General features: G+C 35.2%; 2 protein-coding genes and 1 non-coding gene across 3 annotated transcripts; 2 read left to right on the plus strand and 1 right to left on the minus strand.

The window, feature by feature from the left end:
- Positions 1-1302: 1302 nt before the first annotated feature.
- LOC138315446 (MOG interacting and ectopic P-granules protein 1-like) lies at positions 1303-11765 on the minus strand. Its single transcript, XM_069256485.1, has 2 exons — positions 11634-11765; positions 1303-8455 (listed from the first exon to the last, which is right to left on the minus strand). Exon 2 carries the CDS (start codon positions 8416-8418, stop codon positions 4474-4476), a length of 3945 nt encoding a protein of 1314 aa, XP_069112586.1. The 5' UTR covers positions 8419-8455; positions 11634-11765; the 3' UTR covers positions 1303-4473.
- Positions 11766-13374: 1609 nt separating this feature from the next.
- Positions 13375-13461, plus strand: Trnastop-uca (transfer RNA opal suppressor (anticodon UCA)). The gene has a single exon. It is a non-coding gene; the product is annotated as a tRNA-Sec (tRNA).
- A 2098-nt stretch (positions 13462-15559) lies between these two features.
- Positions 15560-20615, plus strand: LOC138315449 (tumor protein p53-inducible nuclear protein 1-like). Its single transcript, XM_069256489.1, has 3 exons — positions 15560-15715; positions 16807-16944; positions 17324-20615. The coding sequence occupies exons 2-3, from the start codon at positions 16815-16817 to the stop codon at positions 18022-18024; spliced, it is 831 nt and encodes a 276-aa protein (XP_069112590.1). The 5' UTR covers positions 15560-15715; positions 16807-16814; the 3' UTR covers positions 18025-20615.
- Positions 20616-20924: the final 309 nt, after the last annotated feature.

Genomic DNA, 20924 nt, shown 5'->3' on the forward strand with positions numbered 1-20924 from the left:
GAATTTACCTTCTATTTCCCCTATTGGGCCCCGCCCCTCCTGCCCCTGGGGGACCAGAGCCAAAATTTATACAAGTTCTGTTCCCCTTCCCCCAAGGATGTTTGTGGCTGATTTTGGTTACAATCCATGTTAAACTCTAGGACAAGTAGCGATTTAAAGGATTTACCTCTATTTCCCCTATTGGGCCCCGCCCCTCCTGCCCCCCGGGGGGTCAGAGCCAAAATTTATACAAGTTCTGTTCCCCTTCCCCAGAGGATGTTTGTGGCCAAATTAGGTTCCAATCCATGCAGAACTCTATGACTAGTAGCGATTTAAAGGATTTACCTCTATTTCCCCTATTGGGCCCCGCCCCTCCTGCCCCCGGGGGGTCAGAGCCAAAATTTATACAAGTTCTGTTCCCCTTCCCCCAAGGATGTTTGTGGCCAAATTTGGTTACATTTCATTCAGAACTCTATGACTAGTAGCGATTTAAAGGATTTACCTCTATTTCCCCTATTGGGCCCCGCCCCTCCTGCCCCTGGGGGGCCAGAGCCAAAATTTATACAAGTTCTGTTCCCCTTCCCCCAAGGATGTTTGTGGCCAAATTTGGTTCCAATCCATGCAGAACTCTATGACTAGTAGCGATTTAAAGGATTTACCTCTATTTCCCCTATTGGGCCCCGCCCCTCCTGCCCCCGGGGGGTCAGAGCCAAAATTTATACAAGTTCTGTTCCCCTTCCCCCAAGGATGTTTGTGGCCAAATTTGGTCACAATCCAAGCAAAACTCTAGGACAAGTAGCGATTTATAGGATTTACCTCTATTTCCCCTATTGGGCCCCACCCGTCCTGCCCCTGGGGGGGCCAGAGCCAAAACTTATACAAGTTCTGTTCCCCTTCCCCCAAGGATGTTTGTGGCCAAATTTGGTTACAATCCATACAGAACTCTATGACTAGTGTTAAAACTAGGGGACAGACTAGTTTGCAGAATACTTTTCATGTACCGCATTTGACCCAATAAGCATCCCTCCCTTCACAAAATTAAATACATATACCCTGCACAATTTTTTTTCAAAAATCATGGTTTTAAATATCACACTTTATCAAGTGAATGACATTTTCAAAGCTCCCACAAAAATTTTACAACTATACAGTACATATACCTAGGTATATATTTTAACTGGATTAAATATCAAATTGGTTAGTCTTCTCAGTCAACTTTTCTAACCTGTTGCAGTGTTGTCTCATTGGCTAGTAGACAGACAGATGAAGCACCATGAAATGTATTCTTCTGATCTCCTTGACCAGAAGAATGAACACATAACATTTGTTGGTGATTTGACGAATATTTACGCATCAGCTTTTTATTATCTTCAAATAATGAATTGACATGTTTTAGAATATTACCAGAGAAGTTTCTATGGTAACTTTATATATTTCTCATTGTTTTACCTAATCTATTAAATTCTTTTGAGAATTGAAACATTAGTCAAAATTGAATTCCTAAAATTACCAGAAAAAATTCTCTGGAAACAATATTCAACATTGATTATTACATAAAACAAATTTCTTAAAACTGAAACAATATTTAACACTGATTCACTCATGTGAGCACTACAGAAGATTTCACCATCTCTAGGAACCACACACTAAAAGTGACCGGTCCACGGTCATGTACGTTTATAATACGTACAGAGTACGGACATACCACAAACAACGTACAAGGGTACAAAAAGCTACACATACATATATCACTTTCTAGACAAGATATTTCAAGCCATAGCAAACCTTTCTCTTTCAATGATGCGCATAAAATATATCTTTATATTCAATATACATCAACAAATTTTTAAAAAAAATTCCCAAGAGTACCTAAAATAAGTCAAAGTTTTTCTATCAACATATAGTATACACCTACTTTGTCAAAAAAATGAAAATAAATAACTTTCACAAACTTTGTGTAAATTTCAAAATTTTCTGATGCAACAAGATTAATTTGTATTTTGTTGGTATAGAAACAGAATTTTGACCTAAATAGAAATACATGTATGATGAAATCACTATCTGAATAGTTCTTTGTATATATATAGGTCCCAGCAATCATAATTAGTCTACACACAAACTGAGCACTCAACTGGATACATACACTTTCAGAATACAGAATAATGACTGATGAAGTTGCCATAGACTTAAAGTCATATGCTAACAGGATTTGAAAATGAAATGCCCATTCATACAAAAGACTGTCATGCAATTAACAAATTTGAATACCTGAAAGTGAAAATGACAACTACGTACCAATATCAGTGGTTACAGTAGCAGCATTACAGTACAATGTAAGTTTTTTCCACAGATGCTTACTAACACAAACCTATACAAAGCCGATTATGTGTAAAAGATACAAGAAAAGGTTGATACTCGCTAACTGATACAAATGACGATACATTCTTCCATCAGAAACAACACATAATTATTATAAATAAAGTTTGTCTTGGTAGAGACACGAATAAGGCAATGGAGATATATCTATCTATAGATTTGTTTTTCAAACAATCATATGAAGAAAAATTATATATGATCTAGTATAGGTATGTTTTATATATATAATTATATTTTACATAAAACAACTTAAAGCAATAATCACTTGTACATACACACACACATTTTTAATAAAAAGAAAATTAGTGAAAATACTATATCTTGTATACGTACATACTAAGGTAATGAGCATGCACATTTCCATGATTTTGTTATTTCACATTTGAAGAGAACATAACTGCAACTTTATACCAGGTATTCCTTACATCCCAAGGAAACATGGGACTAAAGATATTCAAATTTAAAACTCAAATTAATGAAAAGTTCAACCTTTCATATAACCCTAATGAAGTTGTACCTGGTACTGCCTATTATCCGACACTTTGTAGCATATGACAATATTTGAAAAAGTACATTTTCCTTCGCATAGTTTGTAGTCTTGTATAACAAAGACACTAGTTTTACCGTCTAGGATAATCAAATGGTCCAGCACATGCCCCACTATGAACAACCTCATCATCAGTACTACTGAATTCGAACTAGCAAGGCAATCGGGAAATAAATTTGAAGTTTTAGCTAACTTGATCAAGGGAGAAATATTCAGATATCAAGACAGAGAAGCTTATAAAAATTGAAAACAACCTTCAGTTAAGATTCAAAGTTTGCTTATAAAACAAAAAATGTCATCTCTAGCAATTTCTGATAGATTTGGTTTGAAATACATGTACTTTTTAACAGCTTTCTCTGTAACCAAACCAATTTATCCATGGCAAGACCAAATTTATAAAAGATCACAATGTTAATCATGTGTATAGTTGTTTTTTCATAAATAAACATTTTTTTTATGTATTATAACTTTGCTGAGAAGCCTATATTGACCTTACTCAGAGTTCTGTAAATTCAGGATAATGATTAATACTGCAACAAATATCAACTTTAGAATTTAGAGAATGAATATTTCTAGACATAAATATGGTATTTCTACATAAAAGAGCAATAAATGGCTCAGCTTCATAAATAGCTTAGCACTCATCAGATAAAAACAGGTCAATAGTTCACTGGTTAAAGTGAAATGAAGGATGCTTATACTTCTCATTTTAACTGAGGAAACACCTCATAAATAATTTACTGTATTTAAATGATTAATACTAATTTACACCATCCAAAAGGATTGTTTTTTCCAATCCAATTAATACAAATACTAATTTTCAGTTAACGAGACTTTTGAGGAAAGCAAGGAAGATAACTGATGGCACAAAATATTAGGCTGTCTTCAGGTGGTATATCATATAATAGCTTTAAGTAGCCTAACCATTTAGAAAGTGAAAATTTGTTGACAAAATGATCTTTCTGTATTGTTACTTTCTTTCACTGGCCCTGTTTGAATTGCAAATTTTCAGGACTGCCAGACATTGTCTACTTGGACAGTTAAATCTGTTCCCTGATAATTCTGTCCGGATTATGAGTCTAGATTATTGCGTGTCAATTGTACATGTGTGCACTATTTTATGTTATATTATGATATTCAGAATTTTGGCATAGTATACTTGTTGTATTTTTTATTACAAGCATGATATGTTTGCCAGTAATCTATAACCATGTTCAAAAGTAAGTGTACATGCACAGATATCACATTTTCATAAGTAACTTCATTGATGTTTTCAACTTCTGACTTCACTTTTACAAAATGTTTCCGTAAACTCCAGGCGAAATTCTATGAAAAAAAAAAATCTATTCGAGTAATGGTATTCAACAGAGAACTAACTATGGTAAAGAAGTGAAATCATTAACAGGTGTTTACGAGGAATCTTTTCAATACCTTTTCTTTTCAAAATAATATGTACTACAATACCTGTTGCAAATGTTTGTTGTGGAGGGGACCACAGTCACTATTATAGCATTGTTGTCTTTTATGTCAATAAAAATACCAAAATTTGAATTGTTACTATATATATACTGTTATTGAGAAACTTTGTCGGCCTTGTCATCATCGTCTTTGGTCTGGACAATGTCTTTAGATTCGGTTGTTTCTTTATTTGCATCAATAACATTATCTTGAGATTGTTCACTAGCTTTCTCACTGTCCTTTGGGTCCTCCGTAGTTTCCTCCATAGGCTGTTCTGTGATTCCTTTTTTTGATTCCTTCTCTTTTACCTCCTTGTTGGACTGTTCACTACTTTCTTCCATAGGTTCATACTTTGTACTCTCATCTTTGGACTGTTTATGGTTTTCTTCTGTGGATGATTCCACCATTTCCTCGACCTTATCATGCTGTTGCTGCTCTTTTTGACCCAAAAAAACTTTGTCAACCACATCCTCATTTGGCTTCATTCGTTTCACATCTGGTACATAGACATCCTCGTCTTCCTCCTCTCCTGCCCTTTTCCTATCCTCAGGAGGACGCAGATCTATAACTACTGTTCCAGCCACAGGTAATACTGGTGGCTTCCTTCGGGTTGCTTCCCTGATCTGTCTTTGCGACAGTCGTTTTACACGAACAAAACATTTCTTCAAGTGAAATGTTGAAATATGTCTTGTGTACGCATTGGGTTTAAGATTTTTCACTCCACATAATGGACAGTTCCTCACTGAACCAGACCGACAAACATGGGTCTTGAGATCACTGTTCTTAGCAACTACCATACCACAACTACTACAAGTGGCATGTGTGCCCAAGCAGTGCAGTGTAAGTTGTGTATTGTCTGGAAACTGCTTACAGCAGAAAACACAAAAGTTGTTCCTCACTAGTCCAGATCCTTTACCACTTGTAGTAGTGACACTGGTTTTTGGACCCACCACAACCGTTTTTGGAGCAGCAGGTTGCTTGGCAGGGGCAGGTCTTGCTGCAGTGCTTGGTGCATTGTTTGCCCCCTTGATTAGCACTCCATGAGCAGCAGCCATGTGGATTTCAAGGTCCTTCCTGTTGTTGGACTGGCTTCCACAAAACATGCAGCGTTTCAGCATCATACATTCTCCAGTGCTGAGTCGATGAAATTGAAGGAGATGAGTGTATAGATTTCCCTGGCGTTGATGACAGATCCAGCAGACATTATCTCCTGTGGTGGTCACCGATGATTGTTTTGGTGTCCCAGCTCCATGTTGAGTGGCTAGTCTGTGTTTTGACAATCCTTGGGTGGTCCAAAACCTCGCTTTACACACTTCACAAAGGAGGGGAGCCATGTCGCGATTAAAAACATGTTGGGGTATATCAATTTTGTGTGCATAGAAAAAATGAATTCTCAAAGACATTCTGTCCTTCACATAACCCCCACATATTTCGCAAACTTCAAAAGTTGGCCCTCCCGCTGGTTTGACAGGTTTGACTGGTTGAGGTTGGGCTTTCTTGACTGGCTGTTGCTTTTGATTAGCACCTTTTGCCTGTAAAAGCAGCTGATTTACTGTTGTATTTCCTTTGTAGGAGGCAGGTGGTCGTACCACAACTTGCATAGGGTTCCTCACAGGCTGGTTTGGAGTTCGAGGTGGATTTTTGTTCTGGCGATTTGTTAGTGTCACTGCCTGATTGCTGTACACAACTCCTGGAATCTGTGTAACAGCACGTATTGGCTGTCGAGGGAAGTTTTGCTGCTGCAGCTGGCTGGCTAGTAGAGGTCCTTGAGCTTGGCGAGGTTGTAACGTTGCAGCTGTCTTGATATTTCTGGTGTTATGACTATGTGGAATTGGTTTAGGAGCAGGCTTGGGTGGTGGAGGCTTTTTAATTTGGTATTTGTAATAGATGTTCTTCAAACAGTAATTAATGTCTGTGTGGTGTGGAGCCTGATTCTGATTAGGTTTGAAATGTTTCATACATTTCCACTTATGATTTGTCAACTTGTTTTTACTATTATGTTCGTAGTAGCACAGGCCGCATTGCCAAAATGCTGGTTTGCTGTACACTCTTCCAACCATGTTGTGTTCTGCCTCCATGTGAAAAGAATACTTAGTCCCATCATTAGTTTCAAAGTCACAATGAGCACAATTCATCAAACCATGGGGGCTCAATGGGGGATTCATATGAGGATGCTCTTTGTGAAACATCATAACATTTTCAGATTCGGTTTGAAAACCACAACTACACTTTTGATGTTTCATTGCCATGTGAGAGAGTTTATCTTCAAGTTCCTTCACAACTTTTTTCATCTTCTCCAGATTTTCCTTTTCTACATCATTTAACTTTCCAGCTTCTTTTTTCTTGGTCTGTACCTGAGTAATTTGCTTGTAAGCAGATTCCTTCACAATGTCACTTCCCAGATCAAATAGAAACTTTGACGGCGCGCTTAACTCTGCTTTCTTGTTGACATTACACAATCCCATCCAGAAAGTGTTGTCGGGCTTGTGACTTGCAATCTCCCACTTGACTAGATCAATCATTTCCCAGCTGGCCAACGGTAGATCTGCATCTCTTTCTATTGTCTCAATACCTTTTTGAACACTGTACGTCTCCTGTTTTTGACCTGATCCCTGCTTCACTGGAGCAGTAGGAGGGTATGCTTTACTTTTAGAGGTCAGGGCGGCTGCTTGTAACTGTGCCTTAGACTTGATGGAGTTCTTTGGGTCAATCAGATATTGTGTTGTATTTCCAACAATAGCTGAGGATGATACTGGGACAAGGACGGACTTTCCTCCAACCATTACAGATTGCATGTACTGAGACGTACCTGTGGAGGTTTGGAGCTGATGTATGGGGAAGTATTGCACTGGTCCACCTTTAGACGCTTTGGGAATATTCTGGACCACTTGACTTGGCAGGGTGTTTGGTAATATATACTGCTGCTGAACAGGCTTTTTATTGGGTAAGGACGAGTTGTTTGTAACATCAGATTTCGGTTTTATATTTTGTACTGTATTTGTGGTCATTTGCTTTGTAGGTTGTGCTACAGGTTGCTCAGTCTTTTTATATGTGACATTGTCATCTTCTTTCTCACTACCACTGTCATCCTCATTTATAGTAATGATAAATTCAGAACCGTCTTCATCAGTCAGCGTGTCTACTGACTTGGCATCCGTCTTGGTTATTTGCATATCCTCTTTAGAACTCTTGGTCTTTTTAGTACCCTCTTCATTTGTAGTATCTTGAAATTTTGACTCTTGACAGGTACTATCTTTCTGTTTGACATCTGTTTCATTGTTCTTTTCTGAATCTTTATCTTTTTCGCTATCACAAACTGTCTTATTTGAAATTTCAAGTTCCTTCTTTTCAGATACATTACCATCACTACTTTGGATAGTGTTGTCTGTCATTTTTGAGTTAGTTGATTCATGTTTTTTCACCTGATCACCATTTTGCTCCAAGACAGATTGTTCATTCTCATTACATTTTTCTTGTTCCATGTTGCTTCCATCATTTCCTTCATCACTTTTACTTTCTTCTTCCTGACTTTTTAGTTTTTCACAAGATTTCTCTTCATTTGTGTTCATTTGGACTTCTTCATCTTGTATCTCTTTATCTACCTCTGCATCAGAAGTCTTTTCTGTATTCTTGCACTCCTCATCTTTATTATCAGTGCTATCTGTTTCCATAGATGACTCAACATGGTTGATGTTTTCATGTGATTTACTCTTGTCAACCTCCATTGCATTCTCATTGACAATTGGGTCTTCTGCAGTAGAATCAGCAGTTTTTTCTTGTTCAATACTTTCTGGGTGTTTATCATTCTCTTCATTGTAGGAGGTTGTGTCAGCTACAATACCATTTTCTTTTACAGCATTCTCAATGGAGCTGTTAGTCTCTCCATTCTCTGGTTCACTGGCTGTGTTATTGTCAGTGCCATTCTGGGACATGGATTCTTTGGCTTTCTTGATTGATGAAATCACATCATCTGGATCCTCAGCTACAACATGATCTGGTCCATCCTCAACTTTTCCATTGACTGCAAAACTCTCCATTGTGCCGACTTCAGCAGACATTGTCAACACCACACCAGACTGGTAGTCATCAGAGAGCCTGTAATTAAAACAAAGATAATATAATTATTAGATCAAGAAAATTGCCCCCTTATCAGCTATATATATATATCATACCATAATTGCAACAGGTCATTCCTTGGCCATGCATTCTGAGGTAAATTATATGGATGGCCCACGAAAATGAGGCAGTGATTATTTCAAGGTCTGACCTGGTCATTGACATATTGATATTGCCAAATTATTTGGTCAATTTATGATAATAGAAAACAAGAAAAGAACAGGAGTACCACTAAGTTGTGTCATCATGTGAATGATGACACATACTCCAAGATCATTCTGTCATCATATCTTTTTATATCTAGGCTGTGACATGATAAACATCAGATCTCTGTCCTTAATTGTTAAACAGCAGAAATAAGCGAAGGAAACCTGACACATTTATGTGTTTCATTTTCCAAGGAAAGCTGCATATGGATGAAAAGATCTTTTTCTGATTTACATGATAGTAACAACCACAGCCATTGATGTTTTCATGACTGAACATACAAATACAAGAATTCGCATTTTGATACCTACCTGTATCTATTTGAGTGAGCATTTATTTATTACCAGGTAAAGTAATAATTATAAGAGCCGAGTTATATGATTAACAAGTGATTTCTGATTGTTTTCATTATTATTTCTTATTCTTTATCAGCATTGTATACATTTTACAGACCTTTCCATACATATTGCATTGCATATATAAAATTTAAAGAGACATTTCACTCAGGCAAATTCTTTTACATAACCAATAAGCAAACTATAGCATAAATGTATTGTTCTACATTTCTTATGAAACATATAACGTAAAACATTGACAAATTCCACAACATTGTTAAGTATTTTAATTAATATCGTTGAAATATCAAATCGTTGATCAATACGATAAAGCAGGTACAATATTAACTCTGTACCCATACCCGAGCCAAAGTCACGCACGTTAAGCAAATGAACTACATAAGCACTGAGAAGGTGATAAAATGATTTTTAGGCAAGACAATTCACCTAATAAGGTAAACACACTACTGTCAGAGCGATTTGAGCAGTTCTAGCCAAAAGTTGCATTACTTTACGAGCAAGGGACAGGGTTCGGCATACAAGAAGTTCGACCACAGTGTGTAATGGCGGACAGCGAGCAAGTTTGAATATTTCACACATGTGTCACCACCATAGGCGTTTCAGGCATATCACAGTAAAACTGACTTATGTAATTTCCATTAGAACTTGTTTTATCTGATATATATACAAATTGTAATGTTCTCTTAGACTGAATTGTCCCTTTAAGTTTTGTTTTCAAAAACATACTAAATTCGACCCAATAAGTGCCCCTCCCACATTTTGAGGCCTCAATTTCACTTACTTAGGCTTAAATGCAGAGAGAATCTCTGAAAACTGTGTAGGTTTCTTTCTGAAATTTATCAATATCTTATTATGCGTGATGTGTTTGTAAAACATTAAACCAAATTTCTCCATTTCTTCAATTTTTCAAGTGCCCTAGGCATTTATTGGGTCAAATATGGCAGTTTGAATACTAATCTATGTGTTGATTGCTAATTTCCCACACTTTATATAGGGACAGAGTTCTGATGTTGATCGGCTCAGGACCTTATTAAAAAATATTGATTTAATAATTTACGTAATTTCTAATGTCACTTTGCACTAAATAGTGCAAACATAAGTTTACATAACAACTGCATAAGACCATTAACAAATTTGTCTAGTATTGGTATGAGACTACAAACTATACTAGCAGACCACAAATTTTCGCTGTTGTATGTGTATTTGCATGGTTACATGTAGTGTTGGTTTGATTCTCGATTTTAATCGATGATCGATCAATTATGATTTTCCTAAGACTATCGATTATGAGTCAATAATCGATTATTTAAAAAGGCAGATAACTTGTGCTTATTTCAAATTGCTCTGAACCTTTATTATATTGGTGCAAATCTGTTTTTCAAAATGTCATAGACATGTTAGATAAACAATAATTTGAATTAAAAAAAATACTTTTTTGTCCTGTTAGCAAAGGACATCTTTCTAAAATTCTTATGAGAAATAAAGGTTAAATACATAAATATAGGAAAGTTTTCTATAAATGTTATCCAATTACAAAATTGATAATAAGTATGTTGTCCCAGACAGATCATTAATTATGATTTTACAACCCAACACTAGTTACAGTGATTTTTTGTAAATAAAGTAATCTTCTGATAGGCGACTTCGCGAGAATGGGTCGGTGACCGGTCAGTATACAACGGTAGTTGATTTATATCTAGCCTATATACTAATTAATGAAGAAATCAATGAACATTTACCTTTGGATATCAGTAGATCACTCTGAATGGTTCATGCAGAATAATGAAATTGAAGTATTTCAACAAAAGAAAACCGAGAAATGCCTGCAAATTATACTGTATCTAGTTTGCTGAAGCCTATGGTCTGCAAATTATGTTTACTATTTTTTTATTTAAAGCTGACCATATTTATTTCTTCCTCAATGTTACAATCAAGCAAATATAAAATACAATAGTAGAAGTGATTCACTGATACAACTTGGATAATATTCGAATGAAGTCGAGAGCAGTAAGCACTGTATCGCGTTACATCGCGGACAAAGGGAGACAATGAGTAAATTATAATGAAGTGAATAGATATTTCACGTGTTGCTGTTGATGTAAACAAGCAGGGGATACACGTATATCCAGGACGCATAACAATAGATAAATAGGGAGACATCATCCATTTCATTTAAAGTTGGAATCCAGACATCTTCCCATTCATTATTCAACAAAACTTGCAGTAAATAGGTCGTACAGACCTCGGTATAACGAAGTCGACACAACAGGAAGTTTCCATAGTGGCTGGTAACCAGTGCACATTTCACATCAGAACACATTTGAATATTATTTGATTCATATTTCAAACACCAGTTATAGTTATCGCCAATATTTGTCTTCGAAACATTAAAAGGAAAATAGGTCACTTTAATTTCGCATTTTTTATAAACCATGCATTATGTTTTACCGCCATAATTCGCGCACTTCCTCTCATCTATTGCCCCTTTATCAGTGTAATTACTAAGAAATAAAAACAGTATTGCTTTTATGGAAACAAATATCAAATAATTCAAATTTCGAAACATTTCGATCGACATCAAAACTGAATCTTACCGGTTAAAGCCGAGCAAGTTTCCTAATGTTTGTGTGTTGGCTCATATCGGCCATATCCGCCTGTACAATGGTATCGACCAAATCCAAGATGGCGCCTACTGGGTCACGTGACAGACTGAATTTGCTTTTGACGTAGGCAGTCGTCAGACATAATGATACGCTCCAGCCAATCAAAATGCTCTATAATATTTCCCATAATTCCATGTCTCATATCATTTTCATGACATCACAGAGGTCACGTGACAGCCTCGTTCTCAATAATTAACGTATTATGACGTCACAACATAATTACTGCGTTAAAATGACGTCAAAAATACTAAAAACGGCGTTTTTGTCTACACATGTGGTAAAATTAGATTTTTTCTAATGATAACGAGGAACGTCATTATTATAAATGACGTCGACTTATGACGTTAAAATTTTCGAAATATTTGATAATATATGGTTAAATATAAGCTGTTACAAACGAGCGAAAGGAATGAAAACTAACGAGTTTTATACACATATGATGAGGCTTTGATAAGGTCGATGATATGTGCCTACGTCATTCCGTGACAGTATTAATGACGTCACACTGAATGTCAATATCAAAAGAGCTAGAGAAAACTTTATGTTCAACGTTGAACGCACAACCACAGACAACACGTAAAATTATCTTTCGTCGTGTATAGTTTTCCATAAATAATTAGATATCTAGCAAGGAAAAGTGTGTATTTTACCAGCAATATGCCTATTCAAATAATGTGGATCCATGCATACATCGATATTGATTACAGATAAATATATATTATAACGGATTTATTTATAAACCATGGGTGAGTATACAGGACTTACAAATAAAATTGTTTTATCTAGTCCCTGTGATTACTTATTTGCCATACTAAGTTATATAGTTTAATATAAAAATGTATGGTTAGCTTGATCTGCATGTAAGCTTATGTAAAATATAGACCATAATCAGGAACGAGGGGAAAATATATCTCTATGTTTAAATGTTTGGATTAGAACACATTATACTACCTGATATCGGGGCTTTGATTTCACATTTAGGCCTAAATAATAGGCCTATCTTAATTATGGAAAAAGTGAATTCTGTAATGCATTGAATTGAATTGAATTTAACGAAGATCAGATATATTGATTAAATGATATTTCCCATCCTATACTATATTGTAGCATTATTAGTAGTTAGACACTATGTCGTATTTAGATGGCATAACTATAATTTCTTGAAATACAGCATATTCCGTTGTAGTCAGAAACATGTACTGACAGTACATGAATATATATATATATACCAAGGACAACCCAAGACAATTTTAAAACTCGTCCAATTGCAATGGAAAGTCTGATAGGGTTTAACAGATCTCAAATGTTAGTAACTGCGAGAGAGTTAGACATACTTCTCATTTTACTTGGACGAGGTCATACTTGATCAATGTCAACAGCTAATGTTTCAAGAGAGACAACTCCAGCTGATCTAAACACTACCCTACCGACTGTGACTGCTTATATAATGAGGTGTTTCACGTTCATTAAAAAAACAAATAATCAAATATGCTATTTTCAGAATACCAAGCTCAAATTTTCAATTGATGGACTTGATTATATTCACTTTACGAAAGACCTACGTAAAAAAAAATGCATTTTAATTGTTTTATATGTAAATTGTCTACCACCAAAGGCGCGAGTCGATATGATAACGACCCGTATATATTTGCCGTTGAGACTATATCAAAGTGCCCGGATGAGCTTCAGTGGTCTGGAGTGCAGGCTTCAAACCTGTAGCCGATTAGCGTCGGAGTGGTTCAATTCCACCTTTCGGGCGTTAATTCGTTCATATGATAAAATCTTACAGCACCAGCTACAAATAAATGGTCGTTTGACCATATTTTTATACTGTATAAAAAATGCCTTTATCAGGTTTAGTTTGTAATGAAGAAAAAACGATTTTTCACTTTTAACCAGATATATGTTTCTGCCTCTACCAGAAACATATGCTTTTACAGGGAATGAATACATTTTCATAGCGGCTATGAACAGCACAAACTATCTACACCTTAGTTGATTATGTATCAAGAAACAATTAAAATATTGTGGGGGACTATTTTTTTCATTTATGTGAAACTGGCATGATGTTTGAAATCACTGGTGAGAATCGTTGTATTCATAGTGTATGCATAGTGGTTTCATAAGCAAATGTTTTGTTTTCGTCAGTTGGTTGATTCATATAGTGACGAAACACTAAGAATGTAAATATATCATAATGACACCGTAAAAAGTCAAGTTATTCTTAAAGCATAAACACATTTTTTTATACTTTCATTTTTTTTTTTTAAAGAAAACGACAAATCAGACGTAGCCATCATTTGCATTTTCTTAACTCGTGTAGTATACTTACTAAAGCAGTGACGCATGAATATGATGTCACAAAAAGATATAACGCTAGCTGCATTGTATATTGGCGACATACAATGCAAGTCATTGTATAATGGAAAAAAAATACAGTATGGTAAAAATGAAATGTACCCAAAGATTTTAAGTAAATTATGTTTATATCGCTATTTTAATTTTTCACAAGATTTTTTTCCTGCCCGGAATCAATTGCAATTATTTAAAAATTCGTTATATTATATACATTGACATTTATACGCCTTGGGCGTTACTCTTAATCTTTACATCAAATCCGAACCCCTTTTTCTATTTCATGTTGAGGATGATCTAATTGTTTCATGATGGACAGGCCTAGCTGCTAGTAATTAAATTTAATAGCCGACGCGTCTTTGTTTAATTTATATATAATATATGAGGACAAAATAAAAACTAATATGAAGTTCCTTTGTCTCGTAACTTATGAAACCTGTGTTAAATTCAGAACGGGACAAAGGAACTTCATATTAGTTTTTATTTTGTCCTCATGTTTTTGTTAGTTTCTTCCAGAACCATTCACAAATATCTTTATGTACCATGTCATGACGTAATCTTACTATGACGTCATTTTACTATGACGTCATGTTTTACAAATAAAAGAATTCAAACCCCTGAAGACCGGCATGAGCCGAGAAAGCGCTAGGAAGGAAAAACTGTTTTATAGTTGTGTTTTCTTTCTATGTATATATATATATTTATAGCTAGAGTCCTTTTTGACCTTGTCATGCAAATGGCGGTTATAAATTATATCACGCAAATATGAGATAAAAATTTATAAAAGGCATACACCATGAAATATTTTTGGAACACTGAACATGAAACTCAAACTTTTCTAGTTTTGAGAAAAATGCTCAACCGCTGTATTTGGGGAAAACTTGCATGTTTGTAAAGCCAACGTAGACGTTAATATTACAGGACGGCTCAATATGTATACATTCCATATAATTTATGTAATCAAAGGGATTCAGAGTGTTATATGCTTTTGTAACCCAAATGAGTCCTTGTTCAATCACAGTTTAAACTCACTACTAACATGACTAACACAAGTGAATCAGGAGAGTATCACGCATGAACACGAGGCGTTCGTGTGTTTACAGTTAATTATAGATCGACCGGAGTGCGCCGAAATTTGTCGAATGAATGTCCTCGTTCCCTGACTTCATGAAATTAGTTTACTATATAATTTTATCTTAAACACAGCCGTTAAGATTAAAAACTTCTGCATGGTAAGTTGAGTTCTTATTCAATTTACAAGAAAACCGTATTAATATTAGAACGCAAAATAATCCCATGCAGGCATTGACACCTGTAACTAGGCACAGTACGTCTGGGATCAGAAGAACTGTCAAACAACCACAACAATCACACGTGATCAGTGAATGCGCACGCAGATTGGTTGCCATATACGGGACCACAAACTCATCAATATTCATGAGATTACCATATATGGCATACATAATTGTAGTATTAGCCAATCAAAAAGCGCCATCAAAACGTAAACACGACTGCGTCGTTGCATTCATCTGTCAGAAGAAGAACAGCTGATACGAGAACAACATTGCAGAAAATTAACAGATTTTCACTGAAATTTGTCGAAGTATCCACAGAAAGTGATCGTGATTGATAGAAAGATAGTTGTGGTACAGAGTCAGGTATGTTATATGCTTTAATTTGTTATAATTTTGCAGAATTTTGATTTGGTGTTTGAGGTAGGCGATCGACCTTCATTTTCTCATTTTGCAACGCCAATCCTTGCAAAAAATCTCGCTACGGAGACTTGATTCAATGCGATTCCTTAATTGTGTTATCTCAAACCTGGCTTATTATGTAACAGAGATAGATGTACGAGGCAATAATGAAATTGCATATCATACAGCTTTGATTTTCCATCAAATGCGATTTTCTTTGTTGATTTGAATTTGACGAACCAGGCCTAACAAAGGGCGTTACTTCGCTAGCATATCTCCGCGTCTACTAATGTCTAATTATCGCGGACGCTAACCATAGTGATGCTTATTGATTATAGATGTATTTCGTCTACATTTTACCGGTCAAATGAACAATATCAATTTAAAATGAAAACGTAGGTATTTTATAATATAGGTTTAAGAATTGTGCATCATCATCTACTTATTAAAAAACTGGGCGCGACTCCAAAAAAATAAAAGTGAACCTCAGCTTATATCCCATCTTATCTGTTTGCCACAAAATACTGGTATGTTAGGCCTAGTAACTGTTTGCATGTGTAACAAGAGATTCCGGATACCTCAAAAAATTTTCAAACTTCAACTATCAAAATCCAAGAATATTGTTATATAACGGACGGACAGAAGGACGGACGAAAGGCGATTTTGAATAGCCCACCATCTGATGATGATGGGCAAAAAAGTGATCATGAAATATGATATAAATTTCCTGACCTTTATCTATTTATAGGTCCTTATTTTATCTGACCTGATTGCATCACCTTTTGCAATTCTATTTTTACTTTTGAATCATGACATAAAATCTAAAACTGGAAAGATTAATTGTGATTTGTGTTGAAACTGCATGCTATCAGTATAATATAGTCTGTCCCAAGAGATAATTTCAATTTCTGATTGGAATTGGAAAGATTTATTGTATTGTTATTCTATATTACACCACATACTATGTGCAATTTTTATGTGAAGCTAAATTATAATATATTAGCTGTTCTTTTAGTGACCATTTGATCTCTGATTGGAAACCTTAACTTGAATAGGTAGCAAGATGCTGACAAGTGTTGCTAGCTATCTGTTCGGGGGCTCTGGTGCCGAAGAGATGGAGACTACCCCAGTGGAACTGGAGACCAAACCTGCACCCGACCAGGACCAGGACTGGGTTCTTGTGGATGTCCCAGGTAAATTGAATAGGATCAAAATAAGAAAGGGAGTTAAGAATGAGGCATGTCTGATCTGTTGACTGTATCCATTGATAACAATGACAGAGGGAAAATCATTGTTATCTAAGGATAAAGTAAAGGATTGACTTCATTTTTAGCCGTTTTTCACTATGAGCAGCATGTGACTGGAGTACCGTTAAATAGATAAAAATAAATATACCTTTCAATATAGTAAATATTAAAATTCTATGTTATAGGAAACATACGATAACATGATTCTGTTAAATTAATTAAATTATGAAAATATTTAAATACTTATTGATAATTCTTCTAATTAAATATGGGTAGGAAGTAAATGGTTGAGCATTACTGTATAGTACAGTATTGTTCATTGCAGATACAGCATGCAAACCTTCAACATCACCAAAAGCAGAAATTCATGGTCACACAAAATGTTGCCGACTTGTGCGAATAGCAAATCCTGTAAATAGTGACAGTGATTCTGAAACTGCCTCCAATTCTCATCCGGCTAGCCAAACTCCATCCACTCCCGGCTCTTTGAGCCCCGTGGGACATTCCAGATACTGTTTGAACGCTAAAATTGGTTTTCATGAAAGTTGGATTCTTACACCTCCTCCATGTTTCACTGCAGGCGGCGCAACCTCTTCCCAGGTAGGAATGGATCCCATGGAAAATCTCCTCATAGAACACCCTAGTATGTCTGTTTACAACAGCCATTGTTCTGGAGGAAGTGCAGGTGAGGAAAGTGACTTGTCAGAGTCTTCCACAGACAATATTGCCAGAACAATTCAAAAACGTGGTCTCCGTCCAAGAAATGCCCGTGGTATCGTTGTACAGCAGTCCCCACGAAAACCACAGGCTGTGGCAGCAAGGGCTGGGATCATCACTCAGACTGATTCCTTCAAGTCCTCCCAAAGGTCAAAGCACTACAAGGAGACTCGCCGCCTAACACGAGCTACCCTTGACCGCAACAACCAAACCACTAGAGTAAACTCTGCTACTAAACGTAAAAATAATAACCACCAGCGCATCAACTGTCCAAAGACCTGTGTCATGTCCTACCAGGCCAAGCACTAACATTTCTGTTAAACTAGGTACGAGTTTTGACCCATCCATTGTAGCCCCTAGCTCTAACTGGTTGTTTATGATATATCTATATATACAGTTCAGTAGTTTTAAAACACCCAGACTTATTATACAAATGGAACGATCTTGCTGAATTTAATGTTTGTATATCTGTAAAATGTCAGTTGTTATACCTGTTTATTTGTTAATTATAAATCCATTTAGTTGTTATTTCAGTGAACAAGAGTTGTTAAATGAGAGAAAAGGAATGCAGTAAAGAATGAGATAAATTTATAATTACAAATGATCTGAATATTTTATCAATGGGAACATTTTTTGAAGATAACATCAAATTGTTCTAGTTTAAGATCATGCAGATTTATTCAATCAATAATTATTTCTTAATTTAATTTCAAATGTTGCAAAAACATAATTATTGACAAAGCAATATATGTTTACAATGTATATGTATGAATTAATTCCTTTCATGATATACTAGATCTGAATGTTCTCAGTGATAGGTATATTATACAATAGAAAATTGTATACCTATGATAGATCTCCACACAGTATCCACACAAGCATTTGAGAATTTGAGTGAGCTGAAATATTGCAGCTTAAAGTCGTTGTTTTCAGTTAATATTCAGTTAATTATAGTCTGTATATATGTGCATGTAGTTTATAAAGTTAGATATTGTGCAAATAACTGTTTTTATTTCCACAATTATCTCAAAAGCATTGCCATTATTTTAAAACAAGTATGTAATGTTATTTTTCTATTTCACTCAGAAAACTAAAAGATCTCATCTCATTGGAAATAGTAGACCCCTTCTATTGGTGCTGGCCTTGAGAAACAACATTCAGTAAATTTTGGTCAGTTTTGTTATTCTCGGGTATATAAATCAACGTGGTGCATAAATATACTGTAAATAACATCCAGCGATTAGTATAGAATAATTAATAACTTCTTAATGCCATCGCCTAGTTAATTGTAGTTGTATGTCCGTTTTCATTAGTAGTAGCAAATTTTAAAGAAAGCTTTGGTAACGTTTATTATGTAGGTCTATGATATAGTCAAAATAAATGAGTAATTCAATATATGCTTGACAAGTGTAAATATCTTGAACAAATCGGCTTCTTCTGTTGTTGTAAATAGCAAGATATTTGATATTATATTGTCTTCTTTTGATATACACTACATCCCATGGCAGATAATTTATTGTTAATCATGAATAAAGTAACAGTGTGTCTGTTAAGTGTGCAATAATATGTATATATATATCGTAGAGTAACAAATTATGTGTTGGTGTGGGCAGTAGTTACTAATGTACATACATCACCTAAAGATCAAGTCGTCATCTGTATATAATTGTCATCAATCAATAGTGATAAAAAATCCAACAGCAAACTGATTATTTTTCAAATTGTACCGAGTATTGATTTTTTATTCTTATATATTATTTTTATCAATTTTTGCACCTGTTATGAACTTTGATGTGCAAATTACTGAAAAGGGAGTTCGGACAATGAAATATTTATAACATATTGATCCCATGAATTTCATCTTATATATACACCTTTGAGTTTTATCCAACTGCTTTTGTTAATAATAGTGTGAATGTGTCTGCAAAGCTAATATCCGCCCCACTTAATTTGTTAGCTCATTCCAACATCTGTTGGTTCATATTAATTACTGGTATGGTAACTCAATGTACCTGTAGATAAAATTGATTACTTAAAGAATGGTCCTTGTTACAGATATTAATGCATAAAAGTTTATTAAGATTTATTAATGGTTATATAATTGATATTGTGAGAACAATTTGAAAGCCTACTGTAGATTGTCAGCTTTACACGTAGAGCTTTCAATGTAAACAATTGTCAGGGTGTATCATCCTTATAATTTTCCAATTATTTATAGATCTATGCAAATTTTTTGTCAAAATGCAGAGCATGGATAAGTCTGTGAAAATGAGGTGTCATAATTCATTTAAACGAAAGTGTGGATCCCAGTAAAACACTGCAGGTCGAACAATTCATCTTGGTGTATGTTTAATTTCATTAGATCATATAAGCTTCAAGTTAAATAAGTGAGAGTGTGATAACTGCTTCTGTCGATAAGACACTAAACTCATTGCCCCTAACTAGGGTTAATGCGATGTAAGAAAAGTGGCTGCCCAACGATGCCACATTGTCTCGGGTAGCTACATCCTGCCTTTTATATTGTTACACCTCAGGGAGTAGTTACAAGTGGCATTCTTGTTATTGAAAAAAACAACAACTATTGATCAGCTTATACAGTGACACTAGCCATCTTCAGTCACGTAATCACTGTCGCTCAAATTATATATATATCTTTTAATTAACTGTTTTCTCTGTAGATTTTTAATTTTAAATTATTTATTACTGTTCGCTAGTGTGGCAGAGAGTTGATGCAGATGACCAGTCTGATAGTAAAATGGCGTTTTGTGTGTAGTTAACAGTATGGCTAGTGGCTATCGCAACGACAGAGTTGCAACACAACATAGGAGATATTGTGAGACTAAAAACCTCGTATTTGCATATATTGTTAAAAACAATAAAAAAATGTTTTATTATGTTAATTTGGCCTTATTTCATTATTGATTTGTAACAGATGTACTGTATGCAATGACGGCCTATGAATGATAATGAGAGTGGTGACTTGCCAATAAGAAATACAATGTACTGGAATATTTACAACACTGACAGATGCTGCTATGTTCAAATATTGTTGTATCTATTGTCAACATCAATGGCTGATGGACAATATTATGTAGACATGTAAATAAAGGTTTACAGGTCTATGAAGAGGTAAATTTCAAAACCTGAGATTTGAGATTGAGATTTGAGATTTGACTTTTGTTTGTTTAAGCTTAACGGCCCATCGACAG

This window comes from Argopecten irradians, chromosome 2 (genome assembly GCF_041381155.1).
Source record: "Argopecten irradians isolate NY chromosome 2, Ai_NY, whole genome shotgun sequence".
Taxonomy (NCBI): Eukaryota; Metazoa; Mollusca; class Bivalvia; order Pectinida; family Pectinidae; genus Argopecten; species Argopecten irradians.